This window comes from Cervus elaphus, chromosome 18 (genome assembly GCF_910594005.1).
Source record: "Cervus elaphus chromosome 18, mCerEla1.1, whole genome shotgun sequence".
Lineage (NCBI taxonomy): Eukaryota > Metazoa > Chordata > Mammalia > Artiodactyla > Cervidae > Cervus > Cervus elaphus.
The window spans coordinates 50,400,284-50,423,315 of NC_057832.1; the positions used below are offsets into that span (position 1 = coordinate 50,400,284).

Consider the following 23,032-nt stretch of genomic DNA (forward strand, 5'->3'; position numbering starts at 1 on the left):
AACACTGAATGTTCACTGGAAGGACTAATGCTGAAGCTGAAGCTCTAATAATTTGGCCACTGAACAGCAGACTTATTGGAAAAGGCTCTGATGCTAGGGAAGATTGAAGGCAAAAGGAGAAGGGTGTGACATAGGATGAGATGGTCAGATGGCATCCTCAACTCAATGGAATGAATTTGAGCAAACTCCAGGAGAGAGTAAAGGCCAAAGATTCCTGGGATGTTGAAGTCCATGGGGTCACGAAGAATCAGGCACAACTTTTCAACTGAACAACAAGAAAAAATCCTCTCATACACTTACTATGTTTTTAATTAAAATTTTGTGTGTGTGTGTGATGAGATCATTTATGAAATATACTTCTAGAAAATTCCACCCAGGTTCCTTCCTCCTTCCTCTCTGCCCACCAACTTTCTCAATATAACCCCACTCCAGTCCCATTAAATTCATGTTGTTTTACTGGGAACTCCAGGTTGGTGAATGCCTGGAGGTGCAGGTAGAATGGTATACTCAGAGAGGGGATGGAAGCTCTGTACCCTTTCCCCATCTCTTGCCTTCAGCATCTTTTTCATGGTAACCTAGTAAGTTAACTAGTCTACTGAGTGCCGTGGATTGCTCTTGCAAATTAATAAAATCCAAGGAATTTACAATTTATAGCCACTTGGTAGAAGTACAGGTGATGATCTGTCTGCCCCCCCAACACACACCCACACAATCATACTCACACTGAGAAAGTAACAGGATTCATTGGCTTTATTCACAAAATTATTTGAATGGTCAAATGTATTTAATAGTTTGATGACTAAAAGATTGTGAAAGATCAAGTTCAAAATCACATTGAATTTTTAAAAAATCTATTTTTTCCTGAGATTTACTTGTGTAATGTATCTTTGGGTCCCTCAGATTAATCCTTTAAAATGGATGTTATTACTAATTTTAATGGATATTATCTGAATTGTGATGTATTCTGTTGCATGAAAAAAGAAGCCCATTTCTGTAGCTTAACTTTGTAATAGCATTTTATTTTTCTTCACATATCAACAAGTATTAGTGAAGGGAATTTGGGCCCCTTCTATCATTTTTTTCCATCATCCACACAGGGAAGTTCTTATCTTCAAGCTTGTCCAACATGAAGGTAAGGTGGTTGCTCCCTCTTCAGCTGTGCTGTAGACTAGAGAGAAAGGGACAAAAAGAATGTCTGTATTATAAAAACAAAAATATTCCCAGAAGTCTCTAGCAGAAAGATATTTATACCTTATCACCTACACTTTTGTTACATTGTCACCCTTGGATGCAATAGATTCTGAAAAGGTGAATATTTCATCTGGGAACATTGCCAATCTGAACAAAAGTAAGGAGAAAGTGAGGATAGCTCTTAAGTGGGAAACTAACATTGTCTAAAAGTTATTGAATTCAGAATGTTGTATTATCACAACAGTATTTTTAAGCAGCATAAATTTTTAGAGTAATACTAAATTTCAATAACTATTCACTTTTGCTATATTTGATGGTTTTAATGAAATAATATAATGTTTTATGTACTTTACTGTCTACATTACACTAATAAGAATAAGGTCATTATAGGCCATTAATAGTTTTTGCTGGAATATTCTTTTTATATATACCTTACTTAAATGGTGGCTTCAGAGTCCATGTTATAAACAGTATCAAACTCCTATGGACAATATCTAAAATCTAAATAATAACATCTAAGTCCAAATCCAAATCCAAACGATTTTTCTGAGTTAATTACCAATATGTTTCATATAACAATTTTAATGCCTACGTACTGACAGCAGAATATGAAGTCCTAAATGGATTCTTTAAGCTAAATGCTGAACATTTAAACTGTTTGTATTTGTTTATCTTTTTTTGGCTTTAATATCTAAAATTCAATATTTGATAATTATGATTTTAAAGTATTAAAATTGTTACCTCTTAACATTTTTCTACACTTATAAAAATATTTCTTAATTATATCCTATCTCCTACTAAAATGTAAATCTTACATTCGCTGCATTCTTCTTTAGTATCTTTAATGTTGATAATCAAGATGGACAGACTTTTCAGTGGCATTTAGGCAGTGGCTGGTGGAGAAGACAGTCAAGATAGGATATCTGTCCTAATATTCTGTCTAAGTGATACTCAGAACTGAACAGAGTACATTTTTCTAAATGCAAATCTAATACTAATTCATATCTAATGTAATACATATTACAGATTTACATCTCATTTCAAGTCCTCTGTGAATTTGATTAGAATTAATTCTGTCTCATCTTACACATTTTATTGAATATATCTTTTCAAATTTAATCTTGATTCTGTTAATTTGGGATGACTTGTGTTTTATAAACAGTTACGCCTAAGTACGATATAGGGTGTCAGATATATCACATGACATGTTAAGGTTCAGATAAAATACCATTTTCTCCAAGTATAAAGGAAAACATGTAAAATCTTGCATATGAAGACTTTATACATATTTGCTTATAGTTAAAGCTATAAAGCATACAGGAAGAAAGAATATATAAAAATACAATTAAGAGAAAACCAAGCAAGAATTTTTAAATTATAAGATAATTAAGTAACTTTGTTTTCTCTCAAAATGTTCCTGGAAGTATGATCTATAATGTAATTCTTCTCCCTCCCCTGGATAAAATTTTGGTTGGTTCCCCACAGCTCTCTTAACTAAAAAAAAAAAAAAAAAAAAAAAATCCACCTGATACTTTAATCATTTTCAGCTTAGAGATTGGTTAAGTACAGCTAGAGTAATAATAAAAGATTCCAAACTTCATTCAGAATTAAAGTTTCTGCACTCACCTAATCAGCCATGCAACAGAAGGCAGCCCTGTAGTATACAGTATGACTTGGGTAGCTACTCCTCTATTTTCCCAACTTGTCTTCTTCCCCTTCTCAAATGCTAATTAGCACTGTTTCTGACCAAACCGGATTTTTAGATGGTGGAGAGAGGAGATGTGAGTGCTTAGGAAAACTCCTGTATGCTTGTACTTTGGTGAGCGGCCATCATGGATTGCTCTCTGGTTTGGCAGGTGTCAGAGCTGACTCTTGGTCTTTCTCCCTTTCAGGGTGTTTCATTTCCTTGTAGGGTTCTTCAGACCATTTATTCCTCTCTCCGTTCAAGTAGGCATCTCTCAACTGCACTTCACTGTGATTTACATATCAGCAGGCCATCTTTTCACAGACTCTCTCTGTTGGGATCCTATGGTCTTTTGGCATCCTTTTTTGGATAAAATCCATTTACGATGACTCTGGGCCAGCTTTTAGCCACATATGTTTGGTTCAAACCTTCTCTATGTCCTTTGTTAATTATCAATTATATTTTAAGTTATTTTTCAAAACCATGCTCTCTGTGATAGTGTCATGATTGATATTTTTGAGATGTATACAGGTATGTTTTAATTAACAGCACTGAAATTAGGTTCAAAGTATAACTGAGTCACAGTTATTTTTGCAATCAGGAATACAGAATATTAAAAAAAGATTATGTGTGGTGAACTCAGTGATTACTAAAAACATTGAGGGTGGCTAAGATAGGCAAATATCCTTCTTTTGTAGACAAAAAAGAATCAGTTTAATAAAACTGTCATTGGCCAGGTGTAGTGTGATTTATGTGATGTACTTCATGTGAAGGTTTATGTGATGCATGGGGTCGAAAGTAAACATATGTGGGTTTGAGTCTTATTTCTATAATGCATTTAATTACAAGTTACAAGAAGCTGATCAAGGTTAATAAAGCAGGTAGTCTAAGTTTCTTCCTAGCAAGAGAGACACAGATGTATTAAATAGTCTTTTGGACTCTGTGCGAGAGGGCGAGGGCGGGATAATATGGGAGAATGGCATTGAAACATGTAAATTATCATATGTGAAACAAAGCACCAGTCCAGGTTCAATGCATGATACAGGATGCTCGGGGCTGGTGCACTGGGATGACGCAGAGGGATGGGATGGGGAGGGAGTTGGGAGGGGGGTTCAGGATGGGGAACACGTACACCCATGGTGGATTCAAGTCAATGTATGGCAAAACCAATACAATGTTGTAAAGTAAAATAAATAAATAATTTAAATAAAAACAACAACAAAAAAAGAAAACATTAAATAAAATAAAATTCAATTTAAAAAAAAAGTTACAAGAAGCTGATCAAGGTTAATAAAGCAGGTAGTCTAAGTTTCTTCCTCTATAAAATGGGTATAATAATAGCTCTAGCAATTATATTGTTTGATAAACATACGGTATATACCACACAGTAACTTCTTAACAATTGTTAGTTAATTCTGTCTTCTAACATTGTTGATTGTTTAAAAAAATTACAGCTGTAGTTTCTTCAGGTATTTATTTTATCTTTAATGATTTCTGAAGTCAAAAATAACATGTGCATTATATGAACATATACACATATATGTACACATATTTTTACAGTTTTTCTGGTCATTAGTAAATTACTATAATGCAATAGCTAGCAAGTGTTTATTAAAATGAGAATCTTTGTCTTATTATACTATACAAAACACACTTTAAACTATCAGATTATACTTAATTTTTCTAGAAAAGCAAACAAATAAGTAAAGGTAAGCTGTTACCTTTAACAATTAAATCTTTGAAATCAGTAAGTAAGTAGAGAAGTCTGGTTTTCACTGTAATAGGGGAAACAGACTATTAAAGAAAAGTCTTCCATGATAGGCTGGGAGAAAACTCTATAAGAATCTGGATACATAGTCCATGATTTTATAATGTAAATTGTGATTATTTAGATGCTTATAACTTCTCATCATCTTCTTTAACGAGTTATTCATGTTGGTAGCCAAATAATCATCAAGCTATTGCTAAGTGGGATGGTTATTACTGCATCTATAGCTACTGTAGTTATCCAAAGAGAGGACACTAGTATTGTTTCCACACAGACAGTGTCACTACTTCCTTGTTTGTTTATACCCCTCATAAATATACATTCATTGCAAGATTCTGAATGTAATGAATGCTCAATATCTTTTCTCCATGTGGTTAAAACATGTTGGGAAGTATTAGGACAAGTTTGGTCCCTGATATTATTTTTCTATTCCAACAGAGATCCAGAACAACATGCAAGAGTATACCATATAAAATCTAGATCACAGTTCTAGATAATGTTTGCCACCAACAACTAAGATTCTAAGATGTGCTGTGTTTCACTATTAATGAAATCTATTTGGGTGTACTTTGTTCAAGATCATATTACTACTTTCTAAGCCCATTCCCTTGGATTGCAAAGAGATCAACCCTAAAGGAAATCAATCCTGAATATTCATTGGAGGGACTGATGCTGAGGCTGAAGCTCCACTACTTTGGCCACCTGAAGCTCTAATACTCTGGCTCAATAGAAAAGACCCCAATGCTGGGAAAGATTGAAAGCAGGAGGAGAAGGGGACAATAGAGTACGAGATGGTTGGATGGCATCACTGACTCAATGGACATGAGTTTGAACAAACTCCGGGAGATGGTGAAGGAAAGGGAAGCCTGGTATGCTGCAGTCCATGGGCCCACAAAGAGTTGAACATGATTGAGTGACTGAACAACAATGAAGCCCATTCTACATAGATTACAAATATTTTCCCTTCAAAAATGTTACCATTTTGTTCATAATAAGATGATAATTTGAGTTATCTTTTCTAGTATGTTTAACATATTTCACATAAATATATTTGAAATATTTCTATATACAATTCCTAGGTCTCTCTACTGAAAGAGCTTAGAAGAAATGCTCTACCAGTAGCAATAAATAAGACAAATCTCATATCTTGGTTTCTAAATATCATTCTCCACTAAAAACATACCAGGGTTAATTGTGGGGAAAGGCAGATTCCTGAGCTGGAGAAGAAGATAAGATAGATTTGGAACACTTTGTTATATTAGGAAACAAGGAAACTCTCAAATTATCTGGGGGACAAAAGGATTAGGGCTCCATCTTAAAGGAAATCCTACAGGTCATATCTGAAAGTATTTGAGCTATTAGTCTTCTAATCCGTTAGATTAAATAAGAATCTAAGAGTTTATATTGACACATACTTTAAAAACAAATAAATAAAGGCACTGATATTAAAGGCTTAGACTTCTCTTCATTAGCTTAGTACATTCAGTAAATGGGTATCAGGCAACTGTACCACAACTTCAAGAACCTGCAGGTGAAAAATCTTTCCATGACTATGGATAAAGCATAGAACAAATGTCAAATACTTAGACACTATTTCCTTAAGACAATGTGCAAGTACCAATATATTGGAAACTTTTTGGGAAAAAAAAAATTCCAAATATGTACTTCCAATTCTGCATGGTTATTTTAATGCCATTTCTCTGTCATCTCTTAAAGTAGGATGCCCCTAAAGTATGTCATCTCTTAAAATACTGACAAAGGTCTGTATCCTCCTTCCATCTCTTATTACATCTCTTATAATTTCCCCATAGCAGCTCCTCATCCAGCTATTCCACTTCTATCAGCATCTTAGGAATTGAAAAAGTCCTCACTTTACAAATTAAGAACAGTTAGTTTTTGTAAACAAAATGTAATGAGTGTCTCAAACATAACTCTATCACCCTAACTTCAAAAGAGGAACAGACTACATAAAATATACTATTAAATCATGATTTTCATCAAGGAGTACCTGGTTCTTAATGCTAACATATTTAAAAGGCTGAAAATCTACTAAAGTATGCTAAACAGAAAAATAAAAAATTACTCAATCTTTTCACAACATTTCCATGAGCATAGTTTGCATTAAATATGAAGGTTAACATTTAACATTTTACTGTTCTGAAATGACATAATGATAAATATTCTAGTGCTTATAGAATATGGCTATAGTGTACACTAGTTTATGGTTATTAACTAAAATAAATATGTAATAGAAACTGTTCTGAAGGTAAATATTACATTAGTTAAATCACAACAACAAAAAGATATTCCATTCATTCACTCACTGAATGATGATTTGTTGAGTATCTACTATATACTACTAGTACTATGTACTATGTAGTACTACTACTACGATGGATCATAGGTCCCAAGGAATGAAAAATGTCTCTATCATAAAGAAATTTACTAGTGATAAAAGGAGACACATATATTAGTTAATTGCAAAGCAGTGACTCAAGTGCATAAGTTCATGGTAGCATGAAAACTGAGCAACTCTTTGCATAGTGGGCAAGAGAGTTAGAGGCTTCCTCAAAGAGGGAATGCTTGTAGTAACTTTTAAGAGATGAGTTACCAGTTTATTAGGTAATAACAAATGAATGAGAAACTATTAAAAGAAACAGCTATTAAAGTCACAAAGGAATAGAGTAGCCTGGAATATGGTGAGAAGAGGTGAGGGAAGAATTAAATCCAAAGCAATATCCAACTTGTGAAAGGCCTTAGAGACTAACCTAAGTGGTAGCATAATGGAATGTATAAAATAAGGACAGTAGAAACTACTTAGTCTCTGACCTGTCCAGTCCTTTGCCAACTCAGTACTTAGGTACCCTTTTACCCTGTCTGAAAAATCCTTCCCCCAGATCTTTACACAACTATATGTTCATTCAACTCTTGGCTTAAAAATCACCTGTCAATACCAAAAACTGAACTGAATTAGGGCCATCCTACCATACCCACTTATTAGTCTTCTTTTTCCACTGTTTTTAAATCAATAGAGAATAGAAACACAGATTAAATATAAAGTTAATAGCTTTATGTAACATACTCATATCCCCTTCATTTCTCTTTATTCTTGTAAATTAGACTGAGACAATTGTAGAAATTGCTAAGCAACATTTGGTGTAGTACAGACTCTAGGGATTTGTGAGTTAGCAATCTTCCCTTTATTCTGTAGTGAGTATATTTTGTTCACTAGTAGCCATATGAGTATGACTAAAGCAGAAGAAACCTTGTCAGAGATAGATGCATTTTATTATCTCAAAAGGATAAATCGGTAATGCAAGATTATCAGGCAAAATGACAAAAACATAGTGAAGCATTTTGGAAAAAGCAGAAAAGATGTTTCTAGCCCTTCATATCATACCTCATATGCAAATGTCCTATCCTCGAGGAGACCTACTTTTGTCTCCAGAGAAAACGGTTAGGAAGTAAATCTCCATTAGTACTGGGAAAACTTAGATATTATAAATTTAGCATCCTCCTCAATTGGGAGCTTTAGGGAATGTTTATACATAAACTGACATCCTTTAAAGTAGTTTGGGGGCTTAAACAGAAAAAATGTAGTATGTTTGTTCTTGTGGTCTGTAAAATATTTAAATGAATCCTTGAACTACTACAGACCCATAATCAAACAGACCAAGTGCATAGGACCCCTTACTTCTTCAACTGTGATTTAGAAAAACTCCAAAACACCTATTGCTACTAAATGAAAGCAATAGTTCCTTTATCTCCATATAGTGGAAAATAGAAAATTTTAAATATAGCCAAAAGTAGAAAGCATAACTACAGTGCATTAAAAATGTTCTAAAAATTTTGTAATTTTATTAAAGTGGCAGTCACTATGCTATAAGATTGTAAAACACACAAATTTAATTAAGACTCAAAACTAGATGGCGGAGTAGAAGGACATGCACTCATCTTCTGCAAAAAAACCAAAATTGCAATTAGCTGCTGAACAACCAACAGGAGAATATTGGATCCCACCAAAGAAAGATATCCCACATTGAAGGGCTAAGGAGAAGCCCCAACAAGATGGTAGGAGGGGTGCAATCCTGTTTAAAATCAAATCTCATACCCACCAGAGATGCTCGGAGGGTGCAAACAAAACCTCGTGTGCACCAGAATCCAGGGAAAGTCTCCACAAGAGACTGAGTGAGACCTCCTTTGAGTGTCTGAATGTCTCCTGTGGAGGCATGGGTCAGCAGTGGCCTGCCACGGGAAGAGAGGTTCTGGCTGCAGCAGACCTGGTAGGCACAGAATGTGGCATAAGTTCTCTTGGAGGAGGTTGCCATTAGCTCCACTGTAAAGCCACTGAGCAGACGGCCCACAAACTGGAGAAAAATTATACCAAAGAAATTCTTGCACTATTGCAAAACCCCACAACAGATTTCCCAACCTGTGGATCTGGCAAAGGGACTGAGAACCCCCAGGGAATTTTACTTTGGAGGCCAGTGGGATTTGATTACAGAACTTCCACAGGACTGCGAAAACAGATTCTTGAAGAGAACAAACAAAACCTTGTGTGCACCAGGACCCAGGAGAAAGGATCAGTGACCCCACAAGAGACAGAGTCAGATTTGCCTGTGAGTGTCCAGGAGTCTCCAGCAGAGGTTGCAGGTCGACAGTGGCCTGCCATGGGGTCAGGGACACTGACTTCAACAATCTTGGGAGCAGCAGCAGCATGCTGTCTTAAGTCCTTGTGAAGGAGGTCACCATTACTGCCATTACCCCTACCATAGTTTGGCCTTAGGCCCCATCCTTCAGCAGAAAACTGGATTAAAGATTTACTGAGTATGGCCTTGCCCACAGAGCAAGACCCATTTTTCCCCACAGCCAGTTCCTTCCATCAGGAAGCTTCCATAAGCCTCTTATACTTATCCATCAGAGGGCAGACAGAATGAAAACCATTTAAATCTAGACCATATATAATTTGTAACTGACCAATATTACAACCAATGTTAACTGGATAGAAAATATTAATAGTTGTTCTTAAATAACATGGCTAAAATTTATCACACATTTATGTAAAATTTTGAATGATATCCTATATTTTATTCAGAGGTCATTTTTATTTATACTGTGTACTGTAATTTAAACATATTAAATTTGCATTGTAAATTTACAGTATACAATTGTGGTAGTGGGTCCTCAAGTTTTGAACACCTTAAGGTCAGTGAATCATTCAAGAAATGATTTAAAAGATATTTTGAAAAAGGATCAGGAGTGATCCTAAAAAATTAATATGGAGCAACAATGGGAGGAGTTGATCAGAAGAGTATATAAAATAGTAAGAGTGCCCATGAGAGGGCCAATTATGTATAGTCCTGATCAAGTCAGATATGGAGAATGTGTTAAAAGAGCATTTGCAAACTGAAGCATTACTTGAAGATATTAAACAGAATGATGGAAGCCTGGTCTTTGAGTATTCATTGCTGATCTATGAAAAGTAGCAATGGCATTAGTGCTTAATGATTAAGCTAATATGAATCTAGACTGAAAAGTCATGCTTTATAAAGAAAAATGTACCTTGTTTGATTTGACTTGCTCTTCTTCAATCTATGCTAGCTTCATGTTTCACATCTTTCTCTTGACCTCCTAATGTATGCGGTCTATAGTTTGTGGAGTTGATCTTTTCTTTTTTGAAAAATCATGATAGCTTTGCTTTTCACCCATCTTTCACTAATTCCCAGAATGTCCAATTTTCTTCAGAGATTGCAGAAAACAGCCTGCTATATCTCCTGATTCTTTTATTGCCCTAGGACCTAACTGAAAGAAGTTGGAAGATGAAAATACTATAAAGCAAATAAATGATTTCCAATTATCCTATGATCCATCTTAAACTACAATTTTCTCTTAATGAAACTTACTCTTTTTTTTTCACATTTAAAAAGTATTCTCTTTGAGAGATAAAATGGGGGACAACTGTCTCAAAACTTTAACATCTTCCCAGATGGCAAACATCATGTCATCTTGATTTTTAAAATACATTCTTAAATTCTAGGCTAACTTTTCTAGCGTCAGTTGACTCTGTGCTTAATAGATATTTTCATAGTCATATTGTAGTTAGGTATTTCCTTTTTTCCTATAATGTATTTTCCTTCACTCTAATGACTGTGAGGAATATGAACATGTCATGTTCTCAAGTTACAGACTATAAGTGAGACTAAGATATGCCTAGAATTTTATAATACAAGAGAAAGAAATGTGATGAAAAGGATCAGGTAGCATTTCACAGGAGTTCAGTACATAAGATTACTTTCAGCTGATTATATATAAATAAATAAAAACTTTATATAAGAGATTTATTTAAGCTGGACTTTTAAAGAATCCCCTAACCAAGTACATGGTTGGGCATCAATGAACCTATAGATTAGATGAAATGATACATTCTATATATGTACATGTGATAGGGGAGAAGGGTGGGATAAGATCACAAGTATTCATCATATTCTGAAAGACATTTTGGACACTCAATACGGTCAAAAGCAAACCACACCATACAGAATACTGTCTGCAGAGATTTGCAAACCTATTAAAATTAGTATGATTACAATTACATTTGCATCTCCTCCAAATGTTCATCAGCAGTTTAGCTTCTCAAATAATCTGACTGAGGAAGCATGATGCACCTCTCTTTGAATTTTTGAAGTATGTTTTTCCAAAGCCTAGAAAACACATCTGACTGTTACTCATTATTTCAAGATAGAATATGTTCACTTTATTTCCAGAATTTTCTTTATACCTACAAGATTTTCCACTACTGACAAAAATTAAGCCCATGATATTATTGTGCATTTTTTGCTTTAATTACTTCATTGAAATGGAAACTATTGTCACTATATATCAATAACAAAATGATAAAAAAAAAAAAAGTAATAGAGAGGCTTAGAATATGGGCAGTAGTGTATGCATACTAAGTTGCTTCAGTCATATCCAACTCTTTGTCCAGGGGATTCTCCAGGCAAGAATACTGGAGTGGACTGCCATGCCTGCCTCTGGGGATCTTTTTCAACCCCAAGGATTGAATGCTTGTCTCAGGTATCTCCTGCAATGGCAGCGAGTTCTCTGCCACTAGCTCTAACTGGAAAGCCCATGGGCAGTAGACATTATGTTAAAAATGCATGCAGCATATTTTAATTTTTTTAAAATTTATGATGGGAATTGAAAGTAAATCAGAAAGTAAATCAGAAAGTAAAGGCATATACTAAGGAGATACATAGAGAAAAATAATAAATTAAGATGTGTGCTTGGAAAATAGGAAGAATAATAATGGGAAAACAGAAGCACTTATAAATGTAAGAGATAAATAGTATTTTATAAATAAGTGTTTTCTGTAAGGATAGAATGCATCAAAAAAATGGTAAGATGGTGTTAAAAGATTTAGAATCACAAAGTAGAAAGTGGCAGCAATGGAACTACTCACTTAAAAAAGGAGGGCATACAGATATAACTACTTGATGGCATGAAATCCAAGTACCTTAATTTTTGAAGTGTTTAAAAAAATCTAGTAAGGAAGGCCTGAAAGTATAAAAGGTATAAGATAAGAACATCTTTTTGAGCTTAGTAGAATGTAAACTGATGATAAAAGATTGACAGGCACCATGTAAGTAAAAAGCAAAACAATAAAAAAGAAAAATAAATTCAGACATTGACATTCAAGAAGTATGCTTGCATAACACTGCATAGGAAGGAATACATTTCTAAATCCAGTATTATTCTGTCATATATTGTGCATATGTTAAATAAGGTAACAAAAGCATCAAAAGTTCTTACATTATTATTTACATAAAGTACTGCAGTGACTTTAAAGTAACAGAACAAATTATTTTCATACTTGCTTTTCTTGAGCTGGTCAAATTTCACTCCATGCATTGTGAACTTTGTAGTTAAGTTGGCGCAATAATTTAAACAATCTTGCAGTTCTCTTTCCTCACTTTGTATAATATGCATGGTCCATGAATTTCACATAAAGAGGTGCTTTACAAAGACCAAAGTCATTTCATTCAGAACTTTCTAGCAGCTAAAATGACCTAATACTCTCATATATTTAAGTAGTCAAATTTTGTCTGTCCCCAGATCTTTCACACAGGGCCAGGTGTCTGGTTGACAGTCCTGGCTGAAATTAATTTCCTGAGATCCGGAGATGTTGGACCACACATTTGCTCCCAGTACTAATATATGTTGGACCATATATTCCCAGTACTAAGACCAAAACTAAAAACAGTAAGATGGTTCTATGAAACGTATAAGCATAAGCTTATAACATATAAGCATAACCAATGGCATTAATTCTAGACTAAAATGAAACAATTCTGCCCTTCTATGAAAATTTGATGGAAATCTAAATGTTACAATCGTTAAAATATTTGAGGTTTTGAGGTAGAGAGAATTAGCACTATAATGTGATATGACAAGATAGCAAATAAAAAAATAAGCAGTTCCATGCATATTTGGAGAGGTTTAGGGCCCTAAACAGAAGGCAATGGCACCCCACTCCAGCACTCTTGCCTGGAAAGTCCCATGGATGGAGGAGCCTTGTAGGCTACAGTCCATGAAGTCGCGAAGAGTTGGACACGACTGAGCGACTTCACTTTCATTTTCATGCACTGGAGAAGGAAATGGCAACCCACTCCAGTGTTCTTGCCTGGAGAATCTCAGGGACAGCAGAGCCTGGTGGGCTGCTGTCTATGGGGTCGCATAGTCAGACACGACTGAAGCAACTTAGCAGCAGCAGTAGCAGCAGGGTCCTAAGCCTTGCCCTCACTAACTTCCTGAGGTCTGATTTCTCAACATTAGATACTCACTTTAGAACACAGTCTTCTTCAATGATCATTCCTCTCCTCTCTGCTTAGGAAAAAATATTACAAATCTGAGTTCAGTGTTTTCCTCTTATGTTTTGCACTCTGCTAAGTTAAGCCAAAGATTCAAGGTTTCAAATTATCCCCTCTGACATCTATCTCTATAGACCAAACTCCCTCTGGGAGTTGGCCTGTATTCCAGTCACTGAACATAAGCTGTGCATATGTATGGAGTCACTGGGCTGGGCCCAGAAACCACCAGAAAACACACAAATCCTCCTGAAACATCTTTAAAGCAAAGCTTGAGGGAAAAGTCATATTTCACATAGGTATAAATATGATCCTACCACAGAGTATAATCTACGATCCACAGGACTTTTAAATGAAAACTGGAGACTTCAAATAAGATTACTTTTGGTTGAGGGTGGGTGAGTATATCATTATTGTGTTATTCTGATAGAAAAGTCTAAGAAGCTCTGCACTATCCTAAATAAATCTTCCTTATAAATATGGACTTCTATTTTTGTATGAATATTGTAACAGGGAGTGAAAAAAGGTTTAATAGGAATGGCTATGGACAAACCATGTAGCAGGTCAAGAGGTCAAGCTTATCCTCCACCACCACCATCACCACCACTACTACTTTTCAGACCCTGTCCCGAGCTCTTGAAGAATCTGGCTTCTTTTATTAACCTCAGCCTCAAGGCTAAATATATTCTGTCATTTCTTCATCAGTATATGCTCTTTCACATTCCATTTTCTTAAGATGTTAGTATGAACGTAAAGAGGTAATTGTTTAACACTAAACATTAAAACTCACATTACAGCAATGGTTAGATAATGAAATTTTATACATTATCACTTTGGACGTATCCATCATTAGCTGGAATTTTACTGAATGTTTATTTACATTGTGCCAGAGAATGTACAAAATGAGTGGAAAGAGGAATTAAAATTAAAGGCCACCTATTCTTGCTGTGGATGAGAGACTTGAAAATAAGTGAGTTAGAAGTTATGTTTCCACAAAGGGTAAGATGAGCCATAAAGAAGAGTTTGAGTTGTGTTAGTAGGAAAAAGAAGAAGTCAGAAAAGGTTTCTGAGAAAAAAGGGCCTTAGAGGTATGTCTTAGAGGGTGAGCAAGTACAAGCCCCATAAACAGAGAGAGAGGGTTTTTTCTCAGGCAAAGTATCAGGAAACAGCATAGGAGTCAGGAAATTGAGAAATTCAGGATGGATGTAACAAAGGGTTGTAAGAGGAAGGGGAGACCTAGGCCTGACCCTTTAGTAGGACACCCAGGTTGGCTGCCTCTGGCCCCAAATACTGTGGAGGACAGACACAAGGCAATGTACCTCACTGCCCTGATCAAAATATTACTGAAATTTTACTTTAAAATGTCTGTTTTTAATGATATTCCAAGGGACCTAGAACAGATGCTATATAGGGCTTTCTTTTGTTGGTGTTTGTTTTGGAGGATCCAAATTAGCCGGGTGTCCTGGGTTCCAATTCCAGAAGGGTATGGCAAGATGTGATTGCAGAGTTAGGGAGGAGTAGAGGAGGAACAAGTTGAAATAAGGAGTTTGTACTTGATTGTGACTTTAATGGGCAGCATTAGTGAATTTTAAGCAGAGGAAAAAGGAAAAGTTTCAGAAAGTTCTCTCAGCTAATGCAATCAGAGCTGTTCAAGGTAAAGGCAGGGAGAGGGAAACTAATCACCAGAATACAGGGTAGTTATGTTGATACCTGAACTAAGTTAGAAACAGTGAGGATATGAATATGTGGTATACTACTGCAGTAGACAGAATGATGGCCCCCAAAAAGATAACTAGGTTCTGCTCCCTAAAACCTGTGAATATGTTACATTATATAGCAAAGTAAGAGGAGGTTTACAGATGAAGTAACGTTTATAATCAGCTGACTTCAAACTAGGGAGATTATCCTGGGTTACCTGGGTGCCTGGCATAATCAAAAGAGTGCTGAAATGTATTTGGTTGGGCAAAAAGTTCCTTTAGGTTTTTCTAGAAAATGTTATGGAAAAACTTGAATGAACTTTTTGGACAATCCAATAGAAGAAGAGTCAGTAAGCAGAAGAGTCAACATTGTAGTGATGGGACATAAGTAGGACTTAACAGGTTGCTGTTGGCACTGAAGTTAGAGGAAGGGGGCCACATACCAAGTAGGCCAGACGCCCTGCAGAAGTGGGAAAATGCAAGGAATAGGATTCTCTAGAGATCCAGAAGAAACAGCCCCTCCAACATCTTAATTTTAGCCCCATGAGAACCATTTTGGACTTCTGGCCTCCGCATCTATAGATAATAAATCTGTATTGTTTAGAATCCACCAATTCTGTGGAAATTTGTTATAGAATCAACAGGAAAAATACAAATACCCAACTCAGTCGTGGCATGAAGAAAGCCCCTGACTGAAAATGACATTGAACATTTACAGTTTCTTCTAAAACGCAGTCATATCTTCGTCAGAGCTCTGGTCAGGCAGAGTTGTATAAAGGTTTCACCCTTTATAAAGGTTTTCCTAAGAGAGATATACCATACTTAGGTCTTACTGTCAATGGTTCTTAATCTTTTCTTCTCATACACGTAAAGATCTCTCAATACATAAATATAATTTTTATGTCTGTTGATCAATCAATTGCTGAACTTTGTGTCCACCTCTGTTCAGACAGTCAAATTTAAAAATACTCAGTATTACGGACTTTAAATGTAATACAGCATTGGAAGTAGGAGTTTTAGAGTTACACAGACATGGATCATTCACAAATTCACCCCTTATTGGTATTGAGACTTCTGGCAATTTAAAATACTGGAGACTCAGTTTCCCCATCTTCAAAAAGGAATAGCAATCTTAGGCCAGGATCCCCGGAAACACACTCTGAGACTAGGATTGTAGGCAAGTGTTTCATTAAGAAAACACTTCCAGGAAAAACACATAAATCAAAGAGTAAGCAAGATAGCTAAGTGATTTCAGGCAAAATCCTAGCATCAGCATGATCCTGCAGGGGAGCCGTGGGGTGTAAATTACACTTGAGATTTTCTTATTACTAGAGGCTTTTAGACTGTGTAGGGAAGACCTTGGCAAGCGGTGTCCTAGGAGGGAAGTGAAGTCCCAAGTGGTTCTCTCTGGTTCTCTGTGCCTGAAGGCAAAATGAGTCTAGTAGCTTTGGGGAAGTCTTCCAAAGGAAGTCTCAGGGGCTGACTCTGAGAAGTAAAAGAACACAAAAGGTGGGGGTAAGGCAGATCCAATCAAAGAGATTCTAAAGAATTAGGATGGAACTTGACTAGGTCTGCTGCAAGCATCTATCTCATACAACTATTTTAAGGTTTGAAAACACTTATGCTTTTCTTTCTTTAACTTTTAAGATTCCTAAACTATTTTTTCTTTTGGAATAGCATGAAGCATCTAATGCCATGTTCTGTACATAGAGTGCTCAGCAACGAAGTAATTATTTCTTGACAGAGGCATTCATCCAAGAAAGGGTCTAAAGGAGACAAAGGAGAAATAAAGCAAATCTGAAGGGTATCAGAACAGGAAGTAATCAAATTAGTCTGAATCTAACATTTCAAAATGGTCATAATTTCACTCATATTTTTCAGAGACCTGAAAACCTGAGCAACTTAAAGACTCACAGATGCTTGCTTTCATCTCTGAAAAGCTAGGCAAGGCAAACCAATCAAGAAACAATATATTTATTTGATGATAATAAATCTTACATGAAATGCTGTCCCTTCCACAACCAGGAAACAATGTAACAATCTCCTAGAATGCATGTAATTCTTAATTTTTTTTTTCTTAAAATGTCTCCTTCTTTGCTATTCTGTTTCTAGGTTGAGAACTAAAACCTTTAATTGTGATAGTATGTAACAGTTTTAAAGTACATTCACATTTAAGTGCATATAAAGAGCATCCAATTTTACATGATGCTCATGCAACCCTGTCACATATTTTCACCCCCTTTTTACAAATGAGGGAACATGCTCTGACAGGGTAAGTGACCTAGTTAAGGTTGCACAGCTAATGGCAAGACCCCAACTTCTAATTTTCAAAAAAGCGCATTCCTCAGAGGTCTACATGATTTTACACCTTGTATCAGTCAAGGTCCAGTCAGGAGACAGAAATCACACCAAAAATAGAATATGGGAAATTTAATATAAAGAATTATTAACTACTAATTATTCTTTTAAGAGAGAAGAAGGTATCACTAAAGAATAAAGGAATAGTGGATTAAGGGAGCAGCAACTACCTCCAGAGTTGTGGGAGAGCACTCATGGACGAATAACTCAGAAGAAGCATCCCCATCTTTGCTCTCTATCCTACAAAGCTTGAGAGATAGTCCTCATCAGCGAGAGTGTGGCTATGGCCCATTTGATATTCAAGAAATTGGTATGAGGTGTCACAAACTGGGCTGGTGAGAAAACCAGCTAGGGGACCAATGAAACGTCCTAGGAAGCCATCAACTGGGTTGCTGGTGAGGCTTGCTAGGAAGCCACGCGCTGCGGATTGGGCCCGGATTACTGGAGGGCATGCAATACTGGTTTTTAGGACACCGCTAGCCAGAAAGCCACTCACTGACCACCACACCACTGGAGCAAGAAGAAAAGCACTGGAAACAAGAAAAGAGACCCTTTTATAAGCAGTATTCCTCCTGCATCTTCTATTGACAAGTGCTAGCACTGAACCAACTGAAAACAAAGAAATGTTCATAGGTTACAGCTCTAATATCACAATTCAGGGCAAAGAAGATGAATTAGGAGTTGTGAAACACTCCTCACACTGGCACACACCTCATCTCTTGGGTCCTCTATAGTAAAATGCTTTTATATAAAATTCCTACTCTATTTGTTTTCTTGCAGACCCAACCTCTGGGACATTATGTACTGACTGCTGGTATGATATATCGTAACTGCACCAGAAGAGTGTACAACGTAGTGACTGAGGCCATGTCTTGAGTCAAAACACTTGAGTCTGAATATTAGCTTCACCACTGACTAAATCTGTAGCCTTGCAAAAATTAATCTCTGTATGCCTCAGTTTTCATATCTATAAAAGGAGATAATAATAGTACACACTTTATTAAGATGCCAGGAGAAATAAATTAACATATGTAAAGCCTATAGAATAACTCGTGAGAAATGTTACAAATAAATGACAAAAGAAGAACTTCATAAGTGTTAGTATTAGCCATACATGTTTGTTAGTAAATGGACCATTTACAAGCTAATATGCATGGGTAATACTAACATTCATAATGTTTGTGTTTAAAAATTCATGCTGTATTCTGTTTTCATTATTGATTTCCATTTAGGATTGGGTCTAATAACGCTAAAACCCCACTTTGTTGGGTGAAACTGGTACAAAATGCCTTGCTCACACCTGGACATTGTGAGCACTGTCCTGGTACTGTCCCTGGCTCACTGAATAATCATCAATCAAACACAATTTATCCAGGACTCATTTTCTCAAGTGGAAAAAAAAAAAAAAAAAGACATGGTTAAATCATCTCTTTAAAGATTTCTTCGGCTTTGACTGCTTTTGATCCCCCATATCCCCAAACAATGAGCTATACTAGAGAAGCAAAAAGGAGGAAATTATCATTTTGAGTGCCTACTCATCTATGTCAGGCAAGCACTTTGCATACACTGCCTGGTTTCATCTTTATCACAGTTCTGTCACATTAATACTTTAAATCCTATTTAACAAATAAGGAAACTAAGGCACGGAACGGTCAACAATTTACTCAAGATCACACTCTTGCTAAGTAGCAGAGCCTGAATTCAAACCTGGTCTTTCTGTTTGGGTCGACTAAGCATTTTTAACTGTTCCGCTTGCCTCCCACACTGTCTTCTCAGACAGCTAGAAAGAATCCTAACCGTTCAATGCTTTTCATGCTTTGCTTTAAAGAGACGAGTGGGTGTGCAACTTTTTTTTTAAAGTATCATTTGAAAGTAAAGCAAATGGAACTCATTTACCAGTTACAGGAATTTTAAAAATCACTCCTAACATCTCACAGGAAACTAGCCTTTGAGTAAAAATCAGCGGCCCTCCTGCATCCTAGCGCCCCGGACGTCACCTCACCTCCCGGCTGCAAACTTGCTGAAGGTAAAGAAGCCTGGTGGCGAACCAGCGAACTGAGTTTCAGCCCCGGTTCTGCCGCTCTTGTCGCCCTCCGAACCTCCTTCTCCTTCAGTGTAGCAGGAGGTGGTCTCCTCAGGGCAGCGGAGAGTTTCCCCTCGTCCCAGCCCGGCTCTGAGGGCGCGCGCGACGAGGGCGTGCCCCGCGGTCTCGCCGCAGATCCCGCGTGAAACTGCCCAGTTCTCTGAGGAGACTGCTCGCCGCGGCTGCCCCCACCCCACTGCTTCCCGCTTCTAACAACTCGGAAAAGTGAAGCCCCTGCCCCGCGGTGCCTGGAACGCCTTTCACCAGACAACCCTCCGCTAAGTTCCCTTCTGCACCCGAGGTACGGGCGCTGACAGGAAAACCAGCCTGCAGTTCTAACTTTACTCTCCTCTGAGAGGAATTCTGAGAACTCTGAGACGGGTCTGACTGAAACGTGGGAGACGAAGCCTGTCTAATTAGTGAACTCCGACGCCTCCACCTGGCTCGCAGCGCCCAGGCCTTCCCCCGGGCGAGGGCACGCCAGGCGGGTCCCACAGCTCTGCCCTTTCTCCTGCCGGGATCCGACGCCCGGAGGCTCGCGGCGCACCAGCCACAGCGTCCGGCACTGAGTCAGGGCATCCTCACAGCGCAGCAGCCTAGCGCTGCGTTCGGCCGCCGGGAGGCTGAAGAAAGGTCCGCTTTGGGCTCGCAGCCCTTCCTGCCGGCCTCCCCACGCCGGGCCTCGGCTCCCCTCCTTTCTCGCTCCCGCCTCCTCTCGTAGGCTGCCAGGCGGACCCAGCCTGCCTCTCTCTCAGCCTTCACTACCGGGTCAAGCTGCGGAGGGGGCGGGGGGGTGAGCGGAGACAGCAGTAAGCGGCTCCCCACCCGGCGCGCGCGCGCCCCTCCTCCCCCCTCTAGTCCGCTCCCTCCTCATCGGTACAGTACAACTCGTACGCGCGCGCGCGCGCGAGCGCGCGCGGACCCTGCCACTGCCACTGCAGCTACCATGGATATCAGCTAACAACACACACTCAGGCGCGCGCGCGCTCCCACTCGCACCACGCAGGAGTGGCCCCCGGCATCCCTACCCTCCTTCCCCACCCCCACTCCACCCGCTCACCAGCTCGGCTACTGCTCGCTCAGGCTGCCGCTGCCGCCGCCGCCGCCGCCACCACCACAGCTCTCCTCTGCTGCGGGGCCACAGCCTTGAGTGTCATTCAAGGGACAGCACAACCTCACCCAAGCTCTCCTACCTCTGCCCAGCCGTCCCTGTCATCCTACCCCTTCCTCGACCACACTCCATCCAAAGAAGAGGGAAAGCACCGAACAGAGAGGGGAGGAAGGCAAAGTCTGCTCTTCTCACCTCTTGGCCCCCTGGCTCCTTCAGCCTCATTCTCTCAGCACCAACTCCCCTACCCCAAAGGAATCCCTCAGGAGCTGAGGCGACTCACCCCACTGCCATGTCCAAAAGCTTGAAAAAGAAAAGCCACTGGACTAGCAAAGTCCATGAGAGTGTCATTGGCAGGAACCCGGAGGGTCAGCTGGGCTTTGAACTGAAGGGGGGCGCCGAGAATGGACAGTTCCCCTACCTGGGAGAGGTGAAGCCGGGCAAGGTGGCCTATGAGAGCGGAAGCAAGTTGGTGTCTGAGGAACTGCTTTTGGAAGTCAACGAGACCCCCGTGGCGGGGCTCACCATCAGGGACGTGCTGGCCGTGATCAAACACTGCAAGGACCCCCTCCGGCTCAAGTGTGTCAAACAAGGTAAGCGCCGCGGCGGGCTCGGTGCTCTACCAGGAGGCTGGACCGCTCCCGGCGCCGGGGCATCATGGAAGGGTGGGCTCGCGTGGGGAAGGGGGTGTGTTGCGCGACAGTGGGGTGAGGTCGAGTGAGAACCGGCAGAGCAAGTGAGCTTTGCCGGGGCTCAGAATGGGGGGCTCAGTGGGAGGGAGGGGCGCGTTGCGGTGCAGCGTGCAACTTTGTTTGCGCAGTTACCCCCTCGCGTTTTGTAGGTGTTCGGCCTTGTCTGACCTCAGAGGTGCCGGCGAGCTCCCGGGGCAATTGAATGTGCGTCAGCCGCATGGCCCGCAATGGATGAAGAGCTTTTAGGGAAGGAAAGAAGGCAGAAACGAAGAAGGGGGGCAGGAAAGAGAGGAAGGAGCAACTTGAGGGTGCAGCGGCATCACCAGCAGGGCGGGGAGCAGTAGTGGGTGACGGAGCAAACGGAGACGGGCGCCCTCCGTTTCTGTAGCTGTACTTGAAGACACCTTGGGGACCCCTGAGCCACTAATTGACAAAGAAGGGAAGGGGAGGATTGCTTCGGGCGCTTTGACGGGTCCGCCTTAACTTTTCCCTGCCTCGCTCTTCTGTCCCCCTCCCCCGCCCACGGTCGGGTCATGTGGGCACCGCGCGTCACGTGCGCACTGACTAACTCGGGAGCTCACCCCGAGCCGGCCCGCGGCAGGCGGCTGGCGAGGCAGGCGAGGCGCTAGCTGCGGGTTCTAGAGTTTTGGAGGTCGAAGGAGAGACTTGGTTACCGGAATGTTCTTTACTATGGGGTTGTCTTCATGAGTGGAAGTTTTTTGTGGTCGGACTCCCCTCTGGCTTCGGATTTGGGCAGAGGGGGGAGGGGGGCGTGTTTCTAAGGAGGAACTGGATGAAAAAGCCTCCTGATTTCGACTGAGGATCGGTCAGCTCCAACCTGGTTTAGATGAGCCTCCGCTGAAGGCTGTGATGGGATCTTGCAGAATTCTCGCATCTGTCTTTGCCTGAAGGAAAATGCTGGTCCTGAAGTAGGGAAGAATGAGATAAAAGTTTCTTGGAAAGAGGACAACTTTAGATGGAATAAAATAGTGTATCTTCATTTTCCACATGGGATTGCATAAATTTTGTAGCTCACATTCACAGTCATGTGTGACATGTATGTATATGTGTCACAAATGAAAGATTTGTTAGTGACACATGGTTCGGATTCAAAGATGGAATTGAGCATGTTATTGCCTGCATTTTGAACAACCATTTATTCTCATTGCATGCTCAACTATCAAGAAATAGTCTTGGGGAGGTATGAAACACTCTTAGGGAGATAATCTTGTCTATAAACCAGTTTTAAAAGTAAGTCAGTGAAAAATGAAACCTCAGGAAAAATTTCTTAAATGTAAATTGCCATACCAAAAAATTTTTAATTGGGGATTCTGGAGTGTTAGTGACTGATTACTTGAGATAGGCTAATGTAAACATTGACGTGTATGTCGGGCCACAGAGGTAAATACGGTATGAACCTGAAGAATGTGTTTGATAGGAAGGCAGAGTATCTTACTCTTTTCCAAGATGACATACCAGAGGCTCGAATATAGGCTTTAATGTTAGCATATTTGATGTCATGATACTATTTTATAGTAATGGATATAAATGTGAAGTTCTGGTTTTGAATCCAGAAGTCTATGTCAC

The 23,032-nt window shown here is 39.2% G+C and overlaps 2 protein-coding genes across 7 annotated transcripts in view; one reads left to right on the plus strand and one right to left on the minus strand.

Annotated features, from left to right (window-relative positions):
- Positions 1–998: 998 nt before the first annotated feature.
- On the minus strand, positions 999–20,593 carry LOC122673856. The gene is made up of 5 exons (XM_043871783.1): positions 20,531–20,593; positions 20,231–20,419; positions 19,565–20,057; positions 8,759–8,923; positions 999–1,168 (listed from the first exon to the last, which is right to left on the minus strand). Exons 1-5 carry the CDS (start codon positions 20,591–20,593, stop codon positions 1,086–1,088), a joined length of 993 nt encoding a protein of 330 aa, XP_043727718.1. The 3' UTR covers positions 999–1,085.
- MAGI2 (membrane associated guanylate kinase, WW and PDZ domain containing 2) overlaps positions 20,447–23,032 on the plus strand; it is a 1,438,402-nt gene continuing 1,435,816 nt past the window's right edge. For 2 of the 6 annotated variants that reach the window (XM_043871626.1, XM_043871627.1), the window contains exon 1: positions 20,449–21,346. In XM_043871626.1, the coding sequence (XP_043727561.1) occupies positions 21,046–21,346 (301 nt within the window). In that variant the 5' untranslated portion in view covers positions 20,449–21,045. Of the gene's footprint in view, positions 21,347–23,032 lie in introns of all 6 variants that reach the window. The other 4 variants (XM_043871628.1, XM_043871629.1, XM_043871630.1 and 1 more) reach the window with 3 other exon arrangements.

What these genes read in the sequence shown, in the direction of transcription:
- LOC122673856 (XM_043871783.1), bottom strand. Translation starts at nt 20,593, where the DNA reads ATGGTAGCTGCAGTGGCAGTGGCAGGGTCCGCGCGCGCTCGCGCGCGC. An exon ending in CGCGCGCGCGCGTACGAGTT is followed by an intron (nt 20,420 to 20,530) that starts GTACTGTACCGA and finishes CCCCCTCCGCAG; the next exon opens with CTTGACCCGGTAGTGAAGGC. An exon ending in AGCAAGTTTGCAGCCGGGAG is followed by an intron (nt 8,924 to 19,564) that starts GTGAGGTGACGT and finishes TGTGCCTACCAG; the next exon opens with GTCTGCTGCAGCCAGAACCT.